The 21,940-nt window shown below is 45.9% G+C and overlaps 1 protein-coding gene across 2 annotated transcripts in view; it reads left to right on the top strand.

Moving 5' to 3' along the window:
* Positions 1-21,940, top strand: part of LOC106581206 (protein PTHB1) — a 205,479-nt gene that overhangs the window by 10,962 nt on the left and 172,577 nt on the right. For both annotated transcript variants that reach the window (XM_045702702.2, XM_082962193.1), the window contains 5 exons: positions 4,413-4,526; positions 11,929-12,103; positions 16,002-16,086; positions 16,188-16,371; positions 19,871-20,000. In XM_045702702.2, the coding sequence (XP_045558658.2) occupies positions 4,413-4,526; positions 11,929-12,103; positions 16,002-16,086; positions 16,188-16,371; positions 19,871-20,000 (688 nt within the window). The remainder of the gene's footprint in view (positions 1-4,412; positions 4,527-11,928; positions 12,104-16,001; positions 16,087-16,187; positions 16,372-19,870; positions 20,001-21,940) is intronic.

Below are 21,940 nucleotides of genomic sequence, written 5' to 3'. Positions count from 1 at the left end.
TTGAAGAATTGTCTAATGCTGTCAAATCCCTTCAATCTGGGAGAAGCTCAGGGCCTGACGGCTACTCGGCAGAGTTTTATAAAAAGTTAATCTCCAAAATAGCCCCTATTCTAATCGAAATGTACAATGAAGCATTTGTAAATGGTGCTCTTCCACAGACTCTCACTCAGGCAACCATTTGTCTTATTCTTTAAAAAAACAAAGACCCTCTTGACTGTGGATCATACCATCCAATTAGCCTGCTAAATGTTGACTATAAAATTCTAGCCAAACTTCTGGCAACGCGTCTGGAAACAGTCCTCCCATCAATTATCTCACCGGATCAAAAAGGATTTATTAAAAATAGACACTCATTCTTCAATCTTCAACGATTATTTAATATTATATATTATCCTTCTGTCGTCAACACCTCTGAAGCCATTATATCCCTGGATGCGGCGAAAGCGTTTGATCGGGTGGAATAGAAATACCTTTTTTACACTCTAAATAAATTTGGCTTTGGCTCCAAATTCATGGCTTGGATAAGACTTCTGTACTCATCCCCTCAAGCCTCTGTCAGGACTAATAACACTCAATCAGACTGCTTCCCTTTGCAACGATCGACACGCCAGGGTTGCCCTTTAAGTCCCTTACTGTTTGCCCTCGCCATAGAACCACTTGCAATAACACTTTGCTCCAACCCCCTCATCAAAGGTATAGTCAGATACGAACACAAACTGTCTTTATATGCAGATGATTTATTATTATACACATCCAACCTTTCTGTCTCTGTTCCTGCTGCCCTTGCCACTTTTGCATCCTTCGGTCACTTATCAGGGTATAAACTGAATCTCAGTAAAAGCGAATTGATGCCGCTGAATATGGCCGAATATGGAACGCTGGTCTTTGCTACAACTCTCCTTAGTCGCAATAATTAATTCTATTAAAATGAATACTCTCCCTAAATTCTTCTCTCCCTAAATTCTTCTCTATCAGTGCCTTCCGATTTTTCTTCCCAATACATTTTTCAAGAAGATCGACGGCCTAATACTACCTTTTTATATGGGACAAAAAGCCCCCCAGGATGCGAAAACAGCTTTTGCAGAGGCCCAAACCAGACGGCATAGCTCTACTGGATTTCAGAATCTATTATTGGGCCGCTAACCTTAGGATCATTCACTACTGGTTGCAGAGCAGAGATATATTCCCACCCCCAATTTGGCTAGAGATGGAGTCTGCCTTGTCTATATCGGCATCATTGTGTTCCCTCACTCACTTCTCCGTTACAGGCCCTTACACCTCCTTCACCAAAAATATATGTGTCAAAACAACATTGAAGATCTGGAATCAGTTTAGGCGCCACTTTGGGTTTCAAACAACCTCTTTGGCTCCGGTAGCCTCAAACCCAGCTTTTTCCCCATCTATGGTTGATGGTGCTTTCTTAACATGGTCTAGTCTTGGTATTAAAATATTCAGAGTTCTGTATATTAACAATACATTTAGTACGTTTGAACAATTTTCAGCTAAATTTGGTCTCCCTAGACATTTCTTTAGGTTCTTACATGTCCGGAGTTACATCCACAGCATAGATCCAGGATTCCCCACCCTTCCTGGTGAAACCCAGTTCGACACATTTCTTGTCCTTCATCCTACTCTGAAAGGCACCTTGTCAATAATCTATAGTCAAATTTGCTCACTACAAGTCATCTCATTAAACAATATTAAATCCTCATGGGAGGAGGAACTGGGTGAGGAAATGTCTGATGAACTATGGTAAGGGGCACTGAAAAGGGTACATAGCTCTTCTATTTGTGCTCGACACAGCCTCATTTAATGCAAACTCATTCATAGGGCCCACTGGACCAAAGCAAGATTATCCAACATTTACAAGGATGTGAACCCTAATTGTGTACGACGTAATCAGTCTCCTGCTAATCATGTACACATGTTTTGGTGTTGCCCATCTCTTGTTGGTTTCTGGAAAGACATCTTTAACACACTCTCAGAATTAAGCGGCACACAGATCGAGCCAGACCCTTTTATTGCACTATTTGGGGTTTCCTTACCCACAATACAATTGACCAAAATGAATAAGGATATAATTGCCTTTGTCACTTTGTTAGCGAGACGATTAATTTTACTTAGATGGAAATCCTCTGCAGCCCCTTCTCATGCTCTTGGGATTAAATCTGTTTTGAATTGCATAAAGTTGGAAAAAATTAAACACACACTCAATGGGTCTGTAGACAAATTCTATGCAGTGTGGGCTCCCTTCTTTTCTTATGTTAAACAAATACATTTCCCTGCAGTTCCAGAGTGATGTATATTTATATATTGGTGACGTAAGAGGCCAGGTATGTGCATACACGACATCTCTATATTAAGGACAGTATTATCTGTACTAGTTGACCCATAACAACTGTATAAATATATATATTTTTTTCCTTATTTAAAAAAATAAATAATTGTCTGTCTCTCTATGTTTTGCTGTATTGTTGTCTTTGATGTGTTGTTTTATACTACTACCAAATAACTTACAAGTGCAATTATTTTCTAAATGCTGGTATTGAAAATTCAATAAACAAAGTATAAAAAAATTTAAATAAGGCCGCGGGATCAGACGGATTACCAGGACGCGTACTCAGAACATGGCGGGTGTCTTTCTAACTTTTCCCTGACCCAGTGTGTAATACCTACATGTTTCAAGCAGACCACCATAGTCCCTGTGCCCAAGAATGCCATGGTAATCTGTCTAAATGACTATGGCCCGTAGCAATCACATCTGTAACCATGAAACGCTTGGAAAGATCATGGCTCATGTCAACACCATCCTCCCAGACACCGTGGACCCGCTCCAATTCGCATACCGCCCCAACAGATGACGCAATCTCTATTGCACTCCACACTGCCCTCTCCCACCTGGACAACAGGAACACCAATGTGCGAATGCTGTTCATTGACTACAGCTCAGTGTTTAACACCATAGTGCCCCCCAAGCTCATCACTAAGCTCAGGACCCTGGGACTGAACACCTCCCTCTGCAACTGGATCCTGGACTTCCTGATTTGCCGCCCCCCAGGTGGTGAGGGTAGGCAACAACACATCCGCCACGCTTACCCTCAACATAGGGCCCTTCAGGGGTGCGTGCTTAGTCCCCTCCTGTACTCCCATTAACCCACAACTGCATGGCCACGCACAACTCCAACTCCATTAAGTTTGCTGACGACACGACGGTGGTAGGCCTGATCAACGATGGAGATGAGACCACCTATAGAGAGGTCAGTGACCTGCCAGGACAACAACCTCTCCCTCAATGTCAGCAAGACAAAGGAGCTGATATTGGACTACCGGACACAGAGGGCTGAGCACGCCCACTTCCACATTGATGGGACTGTAGTGGAGCGTGTCGAGAGCATTAATTTACTCGGTGTCCACAGGAATTAACATGGTCCAGACACACCAACACAGTCGTGAAGAAGGCATGACAACGGCTCTTCCCATCAGGAGGCTGAAAAGATTTTGCACTGGCCCTCAGATCCTCAAAAAGTTCTAGGCTACCCGAAACGTTTGACCCAAGTTAAACAATTTTAAAGGCAATGCTACCAAATACACTCAATTAGTATGTAAGCTTCTGACCAACTGGGAATGTGATGAAAGAAATAAATCGTCCTCAAAAAGTTCTATTGCTACACCATTGAGAGCATCTTGACTGGCTGCATCACCGCTTGGTATGGCAACTGCTTGGCATCAGACCGTAAGGGTAGTGTTTACGGCCCAGTACATCACTGGGGCCAAGCTCCTTGACATCCAAGACCTCAAGCCAGCGAAGTCAGACTTTTTGTTTTCTCTGCTACCTACCGCACTGCAAACGGTACCGATGCACCAAGTCTGGAACCAACAGGACCCTGAACAGCTTCTAACCCCCCAAGCCATAAGGCTGCTAAATAGTTAACCAAATAGCTACACGGACTATCTGCATGACCCTCTTTGAACTAACTATTTTGACTCATCACATATGCTGCTGCTACTGTTTATTATTTATCGTGTTGCCTACCCCCACCTATATGTACATATCTACCTCAAATAACTCGTACCTCTGCACATCGTCTCGGTACTGGTACTCTGTGTACTGTATATAGCCAGATTATCGTTACTCATTGTGGTTTTTTTTTTTTTCTATATTTTTCTCTCTGCTTTGTTGGGAAGGGCCCGTGAGTAAGCATTTCAATGTTAGTCTACACCTGTTGTTTATGAAGCATGTGACAAATAAGATTTGATTGGATTTTGATACTATGTCAGTTTGCTCCCGTTCTTCTAGTTCTCTCGCTGCAGATTTAACCATAGGACATAGCAATGATATGTGACAATAAATATTAATATGGAGGGTCTCTCTCTCTCTTTCTCCCTCCCTCTACTCTCTGTCTCTACCGTAGGTACTTCTGGTAATGTGGAGCATGGGGTTCAGTACCAGCTCAAGCGGGTCTATGAGCACAACCTCCAGAGGACTGCCTGCAACATGACGTATGGAACCTTCGGAGGGGTCACAGGTAACACATCACAGCACCCCCATGAGCTGCTCAAACACTTCACATGTAACATATTGACAGTGTAGTCACTAACCACACACACACACACACACACACTTTAATTCACTGTCCTTTCATTTCTAATGACCACAGAGCTATAAGTGTAGAATATGATTCATTCTGTGTGGAGGGGAACCCTGGGCGTTCTGGTGCAGCTTTATTTGGATGGTAGTGACTGGATGGGTGTGTGCATGCATGTGCACGTGTATGTGTGGGTGTATTTGTATGTGCAGTAAGTTAAGTTGTGTGTGTGTGTCCTTTTTAAAGGTTGTGTCAGGTGAACCACAGAAGCTCTCTTTTAGCCTGCCATGAACACACTGCTGAAATCTGGACCAAGCTCCAGACAAGAGACAACAGGCAATTCATTAATGGGAGAGCACACTTATCCAAACACGTGCTCCCTGGAACACACACACAAACACCTCAACAATATATCCCTTGTTCTATTATTGGCCTTCCCTTGTCTAAAAGGGCTTCAGTTAAACACTGGTTTGTGTGTGCGCAGACTTGATGCTGTGGAGTCGAGAGCTTTCCCCTCCTTTTTTCCAAATACATATATTTCCCTTGAGGGATGATTTCTTCCCCCCATCCTCTCCCTCTCTCTCTCCCCTGGCATTCTAACATTCCTCATTAACCCCTGAACTCTTCTTCACCTTCCTTTGTTTCATAGACTTCTAGAGATTTATGGACTCCTTCATTCATGCCAGTTTCATGCGCACACACACACACACTCTCTGCCATTCACTTCCTCACTCTGTTGCGCTCTCTCTTTCACATCTTTTCTCTATTAGATCAAATCAATGCAGTTGCCATACCAGGCAGTGATGCAACCAGTCAGGATGCTCTCGATGGTGCAGCTGTAAAACCTTTTGAGGATCTGAGGACCCGTGCCAAATCTTTCCAGTCTCCTGAGGGGGAATAGGTTTTGTCGTGCCCTCTTCACGACTGTCTTGGTATGCTTGGACCATGTTAGTTTGTTGGTGATGTGGACACCAAGGAAATTGAAGCTCTCAACCTGCCCCACTGCAGCCCTGTCGATGACAATGGGGGCGTGCTCGGTCCTCTTTTTCCTGTAGTCCACAATCATCTCCTTTGTCTTGATCACGTTGAGGGAGAGATTGTTGTCCTGGCACCACACAGCCAGGTCTCTGACCTTCTCCCTATAGGCTGTCTTGTCGTTGTCTGTGATCAGGCCTACCACTGTTGTCATCGGCAAACTTAATGATGGTGTTGGAGTCGTGCCTGCACGTGCAGTCATGAGTGAACAGGGAGTACTGGAGGGGACTGAGCACGCACCCCTGAGGGGCCCCCGAGTTGAGGATCAGCGTGGCGGATGTGTTGTTACCTACACTTCCCACCTGGGGGCAGCCCGTCAGGAAGTGCAACTGAATCCTGGAGAGGGAGGTGTTTAGTCCCAGGGTCCTTAGCTTAGGGATGAGCTTTGAGGGCACTATGGTGTTGAATGCTGAGTTGTTGTCAATGAATAGCATTCTCACGTACAGTTGAAGTCGGAAGTTTACATACACTTAGGTTGGAGTCATTAAAACTCGTTTTTCAGCCACTCCACAAGTTTCTTGTTAACAAACTATAGTTTTGTCAAGTCGGTTAGGACATCTACTTCGTGCATGACACAAGTAATTTTTCCAACAATTGTTTACAGACAGATTATTTCACTTATAATTCACTGTATCACAATTCCAGTGGGTCAGAAGTTTACATACACTAAGTTGACAGTGCCTTTAAACAGCTTGGAAAATTCCAGAAAATTATGTCATGTCTTTAGAAGATTATGATAGGCTAATTGACATCATTTGAGTCAATTGGAGGTGGATGTATTTCAAGGCCTACCTTCAAACTCAGTGCCTCTTTGCTTGACATCATGGGAAAATCAAAAGAAATCAGCCAGGACCTCAGGAAAAAAAATGGTAGACCTCCACAAGTCTGGTTCATCCTTGGGAGCAATTTACAAACGCCTGAAGGTACCACATTCATCTGTACAAACAATAGTATGCAAGTGTAAACACCATGGGACCACACAGCCGTCATAGACGCGTTCTGTCTCCTAGAGCTGAACGTACTTTGGTGTGAAATGTGCAAATCAATCCCAGAACAACAGCAAAGGACCTTGTGAAGATGCTGGAGGAAACGGGTACAAAAGTATCTATATCCACAGTAAAACAAGTCCTATATCAACATAACCTGAAAGGCCGCTCAGCAAGGAAGAAGCCACTGCTTCAAAACCGCCATAAAACAGCCAGACTACGGTTTGCAACTGCACATGGGGACAAAGATTGTACTTTTTGGAAAAATGTCCTCTGGTCTGATGAAACAAAAATAGGACTGTTTGACCATAATGGCCATCGTTATGTTTGGAGGAAAAAGGGGGAGGCTTGCAAGCCGAAGAATACCATCCCAACCGTGAAGCACGGGGGTGGCAGCATCGTGTTGTGGGGGTGCTTTGCTGCAGGAGGGGCAGGTGCACTTCACAAAATAGATGGCATCATGAGGTAGGAACATTATGTGGATATATTGAAGCAACATCTCAAGCCATCAGTCACGAAGTTAAAGCTTGGTCGCAAATAGGTCTTCCAAATGGACAATGACCCCAAGCATACTTCCAAATTTGTGGCAAAATGGCTTAAGGACAACAAAGTCAAGGTATTGGAGTGGCCATCACAAAGCCCTGACCTCAATCCCATAGAAAATCTGTGGGCAGAACTGAAAAGCATGTTCGAGCAAGGAGGCCTACAAACCTGACTCAGTTACACCAGCTCTGTCAGGAGGAATGGGCCAAAATTCACCCAACTTATAGTGGGAAGCTTGTGGAAGGCTACCTGAAACGTTTGACCAAAGTTAAACAATTTAAAGGCAATGCTACCAAATACTAATTGAGTGTATGTAAACTTCTGACCTACTGGGAATGTGATCTGGAATAAGATCTGAAATGAGTAATAATTAATAATAATTTCACATTCTTAAAATAAAAATGGTGATCCTAACTGACCTAAGACAGGGAATTTTTACAAGGATTAAATGTGAAAAACTGAATTTAAATATATTTGGCTAAGGTGTATGTAAACTTCCAACTTCAACTGTAGGTGTTCCTTTTGTCCAGGTGGGAAAGGGCAGTGTGGAGTGCAGTAGAGATTGCATCATCTGTGGAGCTGTTGGTTCGATATGCAAATTGAAGAGGGTCTAGGGTTTCTGGGATAATAGTGTTGATGTGAGCCATGACCATCCTTTCAAAGCATTTCATGGCTACAGACATGAGTGCTATGGGTTGGTAGTCGTTTAGGCAGGTTACCTTAGTGTTCTTGGGCACAGGGACTATGGTGGTCTGCTTAAAACATGTTGGTATTATAGACTCAGACAGGGAGTGGTTGAAAATGTCAGTGAAGACACTTGCCAGTTTGTCAGTGCATGCTCGGAGTACCCGTCCTGGTAATCCGTCTGGCCCAGCGGCCTTGTGAATGTTGACATGTTTAAAGGTCTTACTCACATCGGCTGCGGAGAGCGTGATCACACAGTCGTCTGGAACAGCTGATGCTCTCATGCATGTTTCAGTGTTACTTGCCTCGAAGCGAGCATAGAAGTTATTTATCTCATTTGGTAGGCTCGTGTCACTGGGCAGCTCTCAGCTGTGCTTACCCTTTGTAGTCTGTAATAGTTTGCAAGCCCTGCCACATCTGACGAGTGTCGGAGCCGGTGTAGTACGATTCGATCTTAGTCCTGTATTGAAGCTTTGCCTGTTTGATGGTTCGTCGGAGCGCATAGCGGGTTTTCTTATAAGCATCCGGGTTAGAGTTCTGCTCCTTGAAAGCGGCAGCTCTGCCCTTTAGCTCAGTGTGAATGTTGCCTGTAATCCACTGTGGGGACGACGTCCTCAATGCACTTATTGATTAAGCCAGTGACTGATGTGTTGTACTTCTCAATGCCATCGGAAGAATCACAGAATATATTCCAGTCTGTGATAGCAAAACAGTCTTGTAGTTTAGCATCTACTTTATCTGACCGCTTTTTTTATAGACCGAGTCACTGGTGCTTCCTGCTTTCATTTTTGCTTGTAAGCAGGAATCGGGAAAAATAGAATTATGGTCAGATTTGCCAAATGGAGGGCGAGGGAGAGCTTTGTATGCGTCTCTGTGTGTGATGTAAAGGTGGTCTAGATTTTATTTTTTTTTCCCTCTGGTTGCACATTTAACATGCTGATAGAAATGAGGTAAAACTGATTTAAGTTACCCTGCATAGTCCCCGGCCACTAAGAGCGCCGCATCTGGATGACCGTTTTCCTGTTTGCTTATGGCGGAATACAGCTCAGTCAGTGCGGTTTTAGTGCCAGCCTCGGTCTTTGGTGTTATGTAGACCACTACGAAAAATACAGATAGTGTGGTCTACAGTATATCATGAGATACTCTGCCTCAGGCGAGCAAAACCCTGAGACTTCCTTAGGTATCATGCACCAGCTGTTGTTTACATATATGCATAGGCCCCCGCCCTGTCTTACCAGAGGCTGTTTTTCTATAACGCCGATAGTGTATAACCCACCAGCTGTATGTTTTTAATGTTGTCGTTCAGCCACAACTCAGTGAAACATAAGATATTACAGTTTTTCATGTCTCGTTGGTAGGATATACATGTTTTCAGTTCGTCCCATTTATTTTCCAGTTATTGAACGTTAGCTAGCAGAACGGAAGGCATGGGCAGATTAGCCACTCTTCGCCTGAGCCTCATAAGGCATCCTGATCTCTTTCTGCGAAACCTACGTTTCCTTTTCCAGCGAATCACGGGGATCTGGGCCTGGTCTGGTGTCCGTAGTATTTCCCTCACTTCCAAATCATTGAAGATGAACTCTTTGTCCAATTTGAGGTGTGCAATCCCAGTTCTGATGTCCAGAAGCTCTTTTCGGTCATAAGAGATGGTAGCAGCAACATTATGTACAAAACAAGTTACGAACAACGCGAAAAAACTAACAAAATAGCCATGGTTGGTTAAGAGCCGTTAAGATGGCAGCTCTACCCTCCAGCGCCATCTTTTTTCTCTCTATCCCTCCTCCCTTTCCATTTCTCTCCTTCCCTTTTTTACTCTCTGAGTCTCTCTTTCTCACACACACTCTTAGAATAGTCGTGTCCCTCTCCTGTCAGTGTAGAGAGAGTGTGGATGTCAATGATGTTCCTTTAAATAAGAGGACAAGAAGATCCTGCTCCAGGGTTACACTACCACACACCACCACCAGGAGGCAGCACAGCCTGTGAAATCAGCTCCTACACACCACCATACACACTTGTCATCTGAGTGTATTCATATGAAATGAGTGTGTGTAGGAGCTTGCTCTAAATGTGAGCACCCATAATAGTTCCCGACCATGGAATGACTGTAGGCACTGTAAAAGCAGTGTTGTACTAATACAGCCCTAATGGCTGGGCTGGGTTTGGGTCAGAATCGGGCCACACACTCACACACAAACAGCGTAGGCCATTCTAAGCAGCACCTGGCCCACACTCCAGCCCAACTCCACCCAGAACCCAGAGCCCAAAGAACCACTGCACTGCTCTGCTCTGTCCTGCCAGCCTCTGTGCTTTGTCCTTGGGCTCAACCTGTGTAACAGCATGTTCTATTAATGCTATTAGTAGGGCTGGTTTCCTCTGTATGTCTCTGCTAAGGTTAGAAGTACTGGACTAATGTTTTATAGCTCTAGAAGAGCAGTTTTTGATATCTTTAGTATGGGCGTAGACCCACACACAAGCGTGAGAGAAGACACACATACATGCACACACACCATACATACGTGTGCGTACACTGACACACACACAGGGCGGTGTAATTGTGTGAGTGGCCTTGTCCTTCAGTGTTTTACTGACCTCCCACCCTGAACACCAGTTCACCAAAGGGGATGACCAGAGTAGCTGGTGAAGCACACCCACACGTGTTTTATTATTGTGTGTATCTGCTCTGTAGGTGGTACTCCCTGACCCCTCGTTGATGTGAGTGTGATTTTTATTTTTAATAGGGCATAGAGGCCTAATTATAGTTCTCTGTGTTATGGCTCATTGTGTGTGTGTGTGTGTGTGTGTGTGTGTGTGTGTGTGTGTACTCAGCCATCTCAGATTTTCTATGCCATAAAACTCAGTGGGCCATTCCAAGCACTCCACACACGCACTCGGAGAACGCAGACCTAAAGCTGTGTAAGGCTGCTGTGAACAGGCCTGCTCAGTCTGAGAGATGTTAATGAACATATCAGATTCAGCAGGAGACAAATGAGCAGAGCAGCTAACCCACCACTACAACACAACATAGCAGAGCAGCTAACCCACCACTACAACACAACATAGCAGAGCAGCTAACCCACCACTACAACGCAACATAACAGAGCAGCTAACCCACCACTACAACACAACATAACAGAGCAGCTAACCCACCACTACAACAACACAACATAGCAGAGCAGATAACCCACCACTACAACAACACAACAGAGCAGATAACCCACCACTACAACAACACAACAGAGCAGATAACCTACAACAACACAACATAGCAGAGCAGCTAACCCACCACTACAACAACACAACACAGCAGAGCAGATAACCCACCACTACAACACAACATAGCAGAGCAGTTAACCCACCACTACAACAACACAACACAGCAGAGCAGATAACCCACTACAACAACACAACACAGCAGAGCAGATAACCCACTACAACAACACAACACAGCAGAGCAGATAACCCACTACAACAACACAACACAGCGGAGCAGATAACCCACCACTACAACACAACATAGCAGAGCAGTTAACCCACCACTACAACAACACAACATAGCAGAGCAATTAACCCACCACTACAAGAACATAGCAGAGCAGATAACTCACCACTACAACAACACAACATAGCAGAGCAGATAACCCACCACTACAACAACACAACATAGCAGAGCAGATAACCCACCACTACAACAACACAACAGAGCAGATAACCCACCACTACAACAACACAACATAGCAGAGAAGCTAACCCACCACTACAACAACACAACAGAGCAGATAACCCACCACTACAACAACACAACATAGCAGAGCAGCTAACCCACCACTACAACAACACAACAGAGCAGATAACCCCGCCGCCCCACCAAGTCAAGCAGAACTGTATGATGCATACATTTTTCCACAGAACGTATACAGTTCTGCAAGTCATTTAGTCAGGCAGCATTCAGGTCTGTGTTCTGTCATTGTGTGTACTTTTCTGTGATGCCAGTATGATTCCACCAGGTTGTCATGTGTTATTGTCCTAACCCTCTGTGTTGAATTAACGTTTATTCAACGCTCATGTAACATTTGTCTTTAATTCTCTCCCCTCAGACCACCACTCTCTGTGTATCCAGTCAATGGATGGCATGCTGATGTTCTTTGAGCAGGAGAGTTACTCATTTGGCCGTTTCCTCCCTGGCTTCCTCCTGCCTGGTCCTCTGTGTTACTGCTCCCGCACTGACACCTTCCTCACTGTGTCCTCAGCACGACAGGTGGAGAGCTACAGGTACACACACACGCTGCAAAACACACACATGCGCTGCAAAGCACGCACACACGTATACACACACCCTCCTCAGAGTGAAGAAGTGTTCTCGTCGCCTCTGAAGGCCATCTGCCTGCCTGCTACTCCACACTAGATCTTTAAATACATCTGTGGTGCAGCAGACGGGAGGCCATTTTCTAGTCCTCCTAATGCCACAAACCACTGCACCATCTTTAAATAATAGGGGAGAGTGTTCTGTGTGTGTGTATAGGGGATACTGCAGATGGCAGATTGGGTGTATCGGGCCCTATTGCCACAGCTGAGTCTGGTTATCTCCGGTGCTAAGTTAACATTTTCACATCCTAATGAAATTTCCACTCATTGATCGCCACAGCTCCCCATGTAAGCCCTGTCTTTATTTTCCTCTACTTTGGCCATTCATCGCCCCTCCACAATAATCACAGTTACCTTCCTCTACAAACACACGCCGGGATTTTCCCTTTTCACGCTCCTGCTAAAACCGGATGGAAATTGGGGAAAGGCCGAAGTGTGTGTGTTTCGGTGGTTGAAACCCGGCCTTCCAGCTGTTTGTTATCCCAGATTTCTCCGATATCAAGAGCTTCCCCAGACGAGATATCCCTGCGGAAACGCTGACCTCACCCTCCTTCCCCTCCTTCCTCTCCTCCCGCTCTTCAATTCTCACACTGTATATATGAATTCTAATAACAATAATTCTGCCCAGGATGAAGCGCTCTATGTCCCCAGTTAACACTTGGCTGTGTCTAGACTTGGTCTCTGTGGCTAGAATCCCACTTTCTGATCAAATCTACACTCAAAAGTCATGAAAACTGTAGATACGAAGAGAGCTACATTTTGGTAATGAAAATCCTGCATGTTCGTTAGAAATAGCCTTGCTCTGAGTGTCATGTCCTGCCTAATATCAGTCAGCTAGAGAACTGTTCCGCTCCCTCGGTTTGTTTAGCCAGTAATGTTGATTTTTCTCTCCGCTTGAGCGTTGGTGAATGTGATTTTGTGTTTGTGTATCAGGGAAGTATTAGGGAGATATCCTCTTTCATATAAATGACTGGGCTGTTTCCTCTGGCTGCTGAGTGACACACACACACACACACACACACACACACACACACACACACACACACACACACACACACACACACACACACACCCCCACACCCCCACACTTCATCTAGCCTCCATTCCCCAGCTTCACACACTCACTCCGTGTCTCTCTGGGCTGTCTGAAACACAGAGACACTCTTTTCTACCTGGAGAGGTTGGCTGGGTTTGTGTGGGTTGAACTGGTTAAAGGTGAGGCTCGTGGGGTGTGTGTTGGTAGTATGTTCATGTGCACACATGATCATACATTTCATACACACAACCGTGCATGCATATTATGCACATATTTATACTCATGTAAACACACCCTCACTGCTCCGCTGGGCTGGCCTGAGCGGTTTACAACCGGTGTGCATGCTGGTGGATCAGTTCTTCAAGGTTTGGACTCACACACACACACCACACACACCCCCCCTCTTTGTGATTCTACGTGTTAGGTCTCTTTCACACTAGCTCATTCACCAACAGTCCTGACCATAGTACTCTGCCATTAAAAGGCCTTGGCTAGATGGTGCCAAACTCTCCCATCCATTTAGGATTGAGGCCTTCAGGTTTCTTATAGCTGATCAAAAGTAATGTATGAATGCAAACCAAAGTGCACTTATTCGATGTGCATTTGTCAGGAGTGTAGTCTATTGTTACCCCTCTGCAACCTGTAACGGCAAAATATAGTCCCGTTTCCTCTTCCTCCACCTTCCCCATTGGCACTGCTTGCTGTTGTCTTTGGACATGTTCATCCCTCCATTCCTTTCTCAGAGGGAGAGAGACGTTCTCCCTGACAGAGCAAATAGTCTCCTGTCGTTTCCAGCTCCATAAACATCAGGACTTAGCAGGTCCTGATTTCCCTTCACATAATTATCTGATTCTTAGCAGCTTTTCCTTCTCCCTCCCGAGGGGCCAGGTGACTGAGTGTGTGTGTGTGTGTCTAAACTGAAGTATTACCACTGAGCACAGTGTGTGTGTGTCTAAACTGAAGTGTTACCACTGAGCACAGTGTGTGTGTGTGTGTGTGTGTGTGTGTGTCTAAACTAAAGTATTACCACTGAGCACAGTGTGTGTGTGTCTAAACTGAAGTGTCACCACTGAGCACAGTGTGTGTGTGTCTAAACTGAAGTGTCACCACTGAGCACAGTGTGTGTGTGTCTAAACTGAAGTGTTACCACTGAGCACAGTGTGTGTGTGTGTGTGTGTCTAAACTAAAGTATTACCACTGAGCACAGTGTGTGTGTGTCTAAACTGAAGTGTTACCACTGAGCACAGTGTGTGTGTGTGTCTAAACTGAAGTGTCACCACTGAGCACAGTGTGTGTGTGTCTAAACTGAAGTGTTACCACTGAGCACAGTGTGTGTGTGTGTCTAAACTGAAGTGTTACCACTGAGCACAGTGTGTGTGTGTGTGTGTGTGTGTGTGTGTGTGTGTGTGTGTGTGTGTGTGTGTGTGTGTGTGTGTGTGTGTGTGTGTGTGTGTGTGTGTGTGTGTGTGTGTGTGTGTGTGTGTGTGTGTGTCTAAACTGAAGTGTTACCACTGAGCACAGTGTGTGTGTGTCTAAACTGAAGTGTTACCACTGAGCACAGTGTGTGTGTGTGTGTGTCTAAACTGAAGTGTTACCACTGAGCACAGTGTGTGTGTGTGTGTCTAAACTGAAGTGTTACCACTGAGCACAGTGTGTGTGTGTGTCTAAACTGAAGTGTTACCACTGAGCACAGTGTGTGTGTGTGTGTGTGTGTGTGTGTGTGTGTGTGTGTGTGTGTGTGTGTGTGTGTGTGTGTGTGTGTGTGTGTGTGTGTGTGTGTGTGTGTGTGTGTGTCTAAACTGAAGTGTTACCACTGAGCACAGTGTGTGTGTGTGTCTAAACTGAAGTGTTACCACTGAGCACAGTGTGTGTGTGTCTAAACTGAAGTGTTACCACTGAGCACAGTGTGTGTGTGTGTGTCTAAACTGAAGTGTTACCACTGAGCACAGTGTGTGTGTGTGTGTGTGTGTGTGTGTGTGTGTGTGTGTGTGTGTGTGTGTGTGTGTGTGTGTGTGTGTGTGTGTGTGTGTGTGTGTGTGTGTGTGTGTGTGTGTGTGTGTGTGTGTGTGTGTGTGTGTGTGTCTAAACTGAAGTGTTACCACTGAGCACAGTGTGTGTGTGTCTAAACTGAAGTGTTACCACTGAGCACAGTGTGTGTGTGTCTAAACTGAAGTGTTACCACTGAGCACAGTGTGTGTGTGTGTGTCTAAACTGAAGTGTTACCACTGAGCACAGTGTGTGTGTGTGTCTAAACTGAAGTGTTACCACTGAGCACAGTGTGTGTGTGTGTGTGTGTGTGTGTGTGTGTGTGTGTGTGTGTGTGTGTGTGTCTAAACTGAAGTGTTACCACTGAGCACAGTGTGTGTGTGTGTCTAAACTGAAGTGTTACCACTGAGCACAGTGTGTGTGTGTCTAAACTGAAGTGTTACCACTGAGCACAGTGTGTGTGTGTGTGTCTAAACTGAAGTGTTACCACTGAGCACAGTGTGTGTGTGTGTCTAAACTGAAGTGTTACCACTGAGCACAGTGTGTGTGTGTGTGTGTGTGTGTGTGTGTGTGTGTGTGTGTGTGTGTGTGTGTGTGTGTGTGTGTGTGTGTGTGTGTGTGTGTGTGTGTGTGTGTGTGTGTGTGTGTGTGTGTGTGTGTGTGTGTGTGTCTAAACTGAAATGTTACCACTGAGCACAGTGTGTGTGTGTGTGTCTAAACTGAAGTGTTACCACTGAGCACAGTGTGTGTGTGTGTGTCTAAACTGAAGTGTTCCTAACCCAGGTATGAGACGCTGGCGGTGGCCACGGATGCAGAGACCAGACAGGATGCTGAGCAGCATAGCAAAACTGCAGGGAAGAGACTGACGGTGAGAGGAGAACTCTGTGTGTGTGTGTGTGTGTGTGTGTGTGTGTGTGTGTGTGTGTGTGTGTGTGTGTGTGTTTTAACCCGGTGTGTTTTCCCCCTCAGGCTGACTGGACCCTGGTCCTGGGGGAGCAGGCCTTGGACCTCAGTGTCCCCTCCTTCTCTCCGTCCTCGTCCTCCATCTTTGTTTGCGGCGAAAGGAACCTGTACTGCCTCAAAGACAACGGACATATCCGCTTCATGAAGAAACTGGAGTACAACCCCAGCTGCTTCCTCCCCTACTCCTCAGGTAATGGTGGAGCCCTACAGCTTCCTCCCCTACTCCTCAGGTAATGGTAGAGCCCTACTGCTTCCTCCCCTACTCCTCAGGTAATGGTGGAGCCCTACTGCTTCCTCCTCTACTCCTCAGGTAATGGTAGAGCCCTACTGCTTCCTCCCCTACTCCTCAGGTAATGGTGGAGCCCTACTGCTTCCTCCCCTACTCCTCAGGTAATGGTGGAGCCCTACTGCTTCCTCCTCTACTCCTCAGGTAATGGTAGAGCCCTACTGCTTCCTCCCCTACTCCTCAGGTAATGGTAGAGCCCTACTGCTTCCTCCCCTACTCCTCAGGTAATGGTAGAGCCCTACTACTTCCTCCCCTACTCCTCAGGTAATGGTGGAGCCCTACAGCTTCCTCCCGTACTCCTCAGGTAATGGTAGAGCCCTACTACTTCCTCCCCTACTCCTCAGGTAATGGTGGAGCCCTACAGCTTCCTCCCCTACTCCTCAGGTAATGGTAGAGCCCTACTGCTTCCTCCCCTACTCCTCAGGTAATGGTAGAGCCCTACTGCTTCCTCCCCTACTCCTCAGGTAATGGTAGAGCCCTACTACTTCCTCCCCTACTCCTCAGGTAATGGTGGAGCCCTACAGCTTCCTCCCCTACTCCTCAGGTAATGGTAGAGCCCTACTACTTCCTCCCCTACTCCTCAGGTAATGGTGGAGCCCTACAGCTTCCTCCCCTACTCCTCAGGTAATGGTGGAGCCCTACAGCTTCCTCCCCTACTCCTCAGGTAATGGTAGAGCCCGACTGCTTCCTCCCCTACTCCTCAGGTAATGGTGGAGCCCTACTGCTTCCTCCTCTACTCCTCAGGCAAGGGTGCAATACTAGTGCTTCCTCCACTAGCCCTCAGGTAATGGTACAACCCTAGCCGCTTCCTCACATAAGACTGCTTTACTGCTTGATATCATTAGCTTGTTTACTGTTTGATGTCAGACACACTGTTTGTAGGACATATTAGATATCCATCCTCCATATTATTGATTAATATTATTGCTGACTCTTCTATCCAGTCTTTGTTTTAGGACTGCTATGTAGATACTGGTCTAACACATATTTCTAGTGGTGGTAGGACATTCCCCATGCCTGTCCAGAGTGTGTGTCGGTAGCAGAATGAGTGTTTGTCTGTGAGCTCAGGTTCATCTGATAGGGAGTCTCTCGGCTCCTGGGTTGGGTTTAATGAGGGACTGGAGTACAGCTCTACACAGTGCATCTGTCTGTCCTGACTGACTCCCAACATACCACTCCAACCAGAGGAAGTAGGAAATGTCACAGAGCAAGGCACGCTCTAATCGGATCCATATTTAGCATATGTAGCACCTCGAACATGCAACACACAGCACCGTCACCTGCATAAGCACACACACACACACACACACACACACACACACACACACACACACACACACACACACACACACACACACACACACACACACACACACACACACACACACACACACACACACGCATGTTCTGCTGGCGAAATGCCCTTTGGATCAGGGGTCTGCGTGATGCATGTTAATCCCACTATCGCAGGGTTCCAGCCAACACAACTCTCTCCAGCTGAGCTAAGTTACAGGTAACTGCCAAAATAATGGAAACACTAACATAAATGTCTTAATAGGGCATTGGTGCCACCATGAGCCGCAAGAACCACTTGAATGCACCTTGGTATAGATTCTACAAGTGTCTGGAACTCTATTGGGGGGATGCGACACCATTCTTCCACGAGAAATTCCATAATTTGGTGTTTTGTTGATGGTGAAAAACGCTGTCTCAGGCACCGCTCCAGAATCTCCCATAAGTGTTTTATTGGGTTGAGATCTAGTGACTGATATATATATATATATATATATATATATATATATATATATATATATATATATATATATATATCCTTTAAAATCCTTATGCTTCTTTGAGACCTCTCTTTCAAAATCACTGAGTTCTCTTCTAGCCATGGTAGCCAAAATAATGGTCAACTGGACATTTTGTATACATGACCCTAAGCATGATGGGAGGTTATTCGCTTAATTAACTCAGGAACCACACCTGTGTGGAAGCACCTGCTTTCAATATACTTTGTAGCTCTCATTTACTCAAGTGTTTCCTTTATTTTGGCAGTTACCTGTATATACATGGAGAGAGGGATGGCAAGGGAAGGATAGCGGGAGAGAAAAAAAAGGCTGAGGAAGGGAGGGAAATAGGTGAGAGGGAAGAAAGGAAAGAGAGAGGGATGGAAGAGGAGAAGCAGTGTGGTTGAGAGAAATGTTTTTTTTTAACCAGAGGCACCTGCTGTTTCCTCATTGAGTTGTGTTTGACCTGTGAGCACCATTCCCTCTGGTATACACACACACAACCTTACATCACACTATTCCCATTCCATTCGCATTGTTCCTCTATTCAGGCCAGGATCCCAGGTGACATCGATCACAGTCCTCGATAGTTTTCTCTGGTTATGTTTTCAGCAGCCACCCGGATAGTATGGCAAATGGCTTCCCGCTATTGTAATCTGCTGCGGTTGTGTTTTCAATACAGAGAGAGGGAGAGGAACTTTCTGGGCTGCTGACTTTCACATTGTTTTGGCTGGAACTTTAGCGGTTTACCGGCCCGCTCTCAATATTTCACAGGTTTTCCCCTCTGGCCCTCCGCTATGCAGCTGCCTTTTTTGGCTCGCGTTCTCCTTCTCTCTCTCCCTCGTTTCTTTGCCCCCTCTCTCTCTCTCCCATCCTCTGGTTTTCCCTCAATGAGTGATAATACAGCCACTTAACCCCAGCATTGATAATAATCACTTATAATTAGTGTACACACACATACATCTCAGGGTAAGGTGTGTTCAGGGAAACCATGCCACATGTCTGTCTGATACACTGCTATTAATACAGTGCCTGGCCACAGTGGCAGAACAGAATGAACCAAGAGGAGCGAAAGAGAAGAAAATAAATGCTGCTGTATGTAGTGGATGGAGGGAGTCCTAAATAAACTGTCTGTCATTTCGGCCTTGCCTGCCCCTGCCCTCTATCCAAATGAGGTTGGCTAGGCGTGGGTTGCGGGTGCATCTCAGCTCTCCCATGGTGGCAGTCAAGGTAAATGCTTGTGTGCGCGCGCGGCCAAACCAAAAGGCGTTTTCATGCTAGACCATTTCAGCTCAACCCGGGTTTTAACCGTGTGTGTTCTCACAAATGAATCTTCTGCTACCTCAAAGACATACCCTCACCCCAGAACTAGGCCTTGTTTAATTCATTTGTAGTGACTTGAGATCTTTTTGCTTTCTAAATTGTTAAATATTCATTGAAGGTTTGTTGTCATTTTATGGACTGGCTTCTAGCCTTCCAAAGCAACTCCGAGCAAATCGATATCCCATTGATGACTGATGGATGGAAGGATTGTATTTATAAAGCACCTTTCATTAGGTGTCATGCATCTCCTGTGACTGTAACTAACCTCTGACCCCTCCTTCTCTTCCCAGTGTCTGAAGGCACCACCAACACTCTGGTCGGTAACCATAACAACATGCTGCTGGTGTACCAGGATGTGACGTTGAAGTGGGCCGCCCAGCTCTCCTGTTCCCCCGTGGCTGTCAGGCTCGCTAACTTCCTGTGAGTACACCCACCCCACCCCCCACCCGTTACCATGGCACCCGCTGCTGCTATGTTTGGTGTGTTGGTGTTGCCATGAATTTGGTGGTTGTGTACTGTAACCAGGATTGGATCATTTCCATTCTGTCAATTTAGGAAATGAAATTCAAAAGCCAACCCCCACATTTAACAAAAGAAGAAGTTGTAAGTTAGTCATTTTTCCATTAATGAATACCCTCTCTTCAATTGACTTATCTGAAATGGACCCCAAAGTTGATGGTAACTTCACGCCGATACACTTAAACACACAGTGTGTGCTCAGATGCCACTGATCCAATAAGGTAACAGATACCCCTGTGGATGAAAGGAGGAGAGGAGAGTGGGACTCTAAATGGAATGGGAGTGGTGGAAGCACTCAGATGGAGCTATTCCTGTGCTCCATGGGTGAGTGTCCCTGTGTGTTGGCTCCATTCCTGTGCTCCATGGGTGAGTGTCCCTGTGTGTTGGCTCCATTCCTGTGCTCCATGGGTGAGTGTCCCTGTGTGTTGGCTCCATTCCTGTGCTCCATGGGTGAGTGTCCCTGTGTGTTGGCTCCATTCCTGTGCTCCATGGGTGAGTGTCCCTGTGTGTTGGCTCCATTCCTGTGCTCCATGGGTGAGTGTCCCTGTGTGTTGGCTCCATTCCTGTGCTCCATGGGTGAGTGTCCCTGTGTGTTGGCTCCATTCCTGTGCTCCATGGGTGAGTGTCCCTGTGTGTTGGCTCCATTCCTGTGCTCCATGGGTGAGTGTCCCTGTGTGTTGGCTCCATTCCTGTGCTCCATGGGTGAGTGTCCCTGTGTGTGTCTCAGTAGCTCTGCTCTGTTGGCTCCATTCTAAAGAGCCCTTCTGTCAGCACCAACTAGATGAGCCTCTCTCTGGCTCCTCCCAGAACAAACACACATTTGCATAGCACACACAGTTACACACTCATCCTCCACGCAACCTTACAGAACACATTCTACATAGGACATACGTGTAGCCTTCATTCTCTCTCTCTCTGCTGAGCACTACTCTCTCACCCACAGGCATACTCGCGTACACACACTCTATGAAGCCCATATGCCAGGTTTGTTATTATTAGTGTGATTATTAATGATCACCAGTTGTTATGGTTATCACCATGAGAAATCCACCAAAATCCCTGAGAGGAAATGATTTCACAATGTCTTACAGCTGGCCAATCAAAACAGATAAGGGAGTGGTGGACTGTAGTATTAAATGTCATCGCATCTTAATGGCCATAATCACACCGCAATTTACAACAATTATTTACAACACAAACAGTGATGAATAATGATGCCAAGCATCACATCTGGAGGAAACCTGGCACCATCACTACGGTGAAGCATGGTGGTGGCAACATCATGCTGTGGGGATGTTTTTCAGCGGCAGGGACTGGGATACTAGTTAGGATCGAAGGAAAGATGAATGGAGCAAAGTACAGTGAGAGCCTTGATGAAAACCTGCTCCAGACCTGCTCTGGAGCAGGTTTTCATCAAGGGTCTTGGTTTCAATCTTGGTTTCATCAGACCAGAGAACCTCTCCCATCTCCACAAAGGAACTCTGGAACTCTGTCAGAGCGACCATCAGGTACTTGGTCAACTCCCTGACCAAGGCCCTTCTCCCCCGATTGCTCAGTTTGGCTGGGGGGCCAGCTCTAGGAAGAGACTTGGTGGTTCCAAACTTCTTGGGGTCCTTCAATGCTGCAGAAATGTTTTGGTACCCTTCCCCAGATCTGTGCCTTGACACAGTCCTGTCTCGGAGCTATACGGACAATTCCTTTGACCACATGGCTTGGTTTTTGCTCTGACATGCACTGTCAACTGTGGGACCTTATTTTAAAATGTAACCTTTTATTTAAGAACAAATTCTTATTTACAGTGACGGCATACCGGGGAACAGTGGGTTAACCGCCTTGTTCAG

The sequence above is a fragment of the Salmo salar genome, chromosome 02 (genome assembly GCF_965601325.2).
Source record: "Salmo salar chromosome 02, fSalSal1, whole genome shotgun sequence".
Taxonomy (NCBI): Eukaryota; Metazoa; Chordata; class Actinopteri; order Salmoniformes; family Salmonidae; genus Salmo; species Salmo salar.
This window is presented reverse-complemented; position numbering and strand designations above follow the sequence as displayed.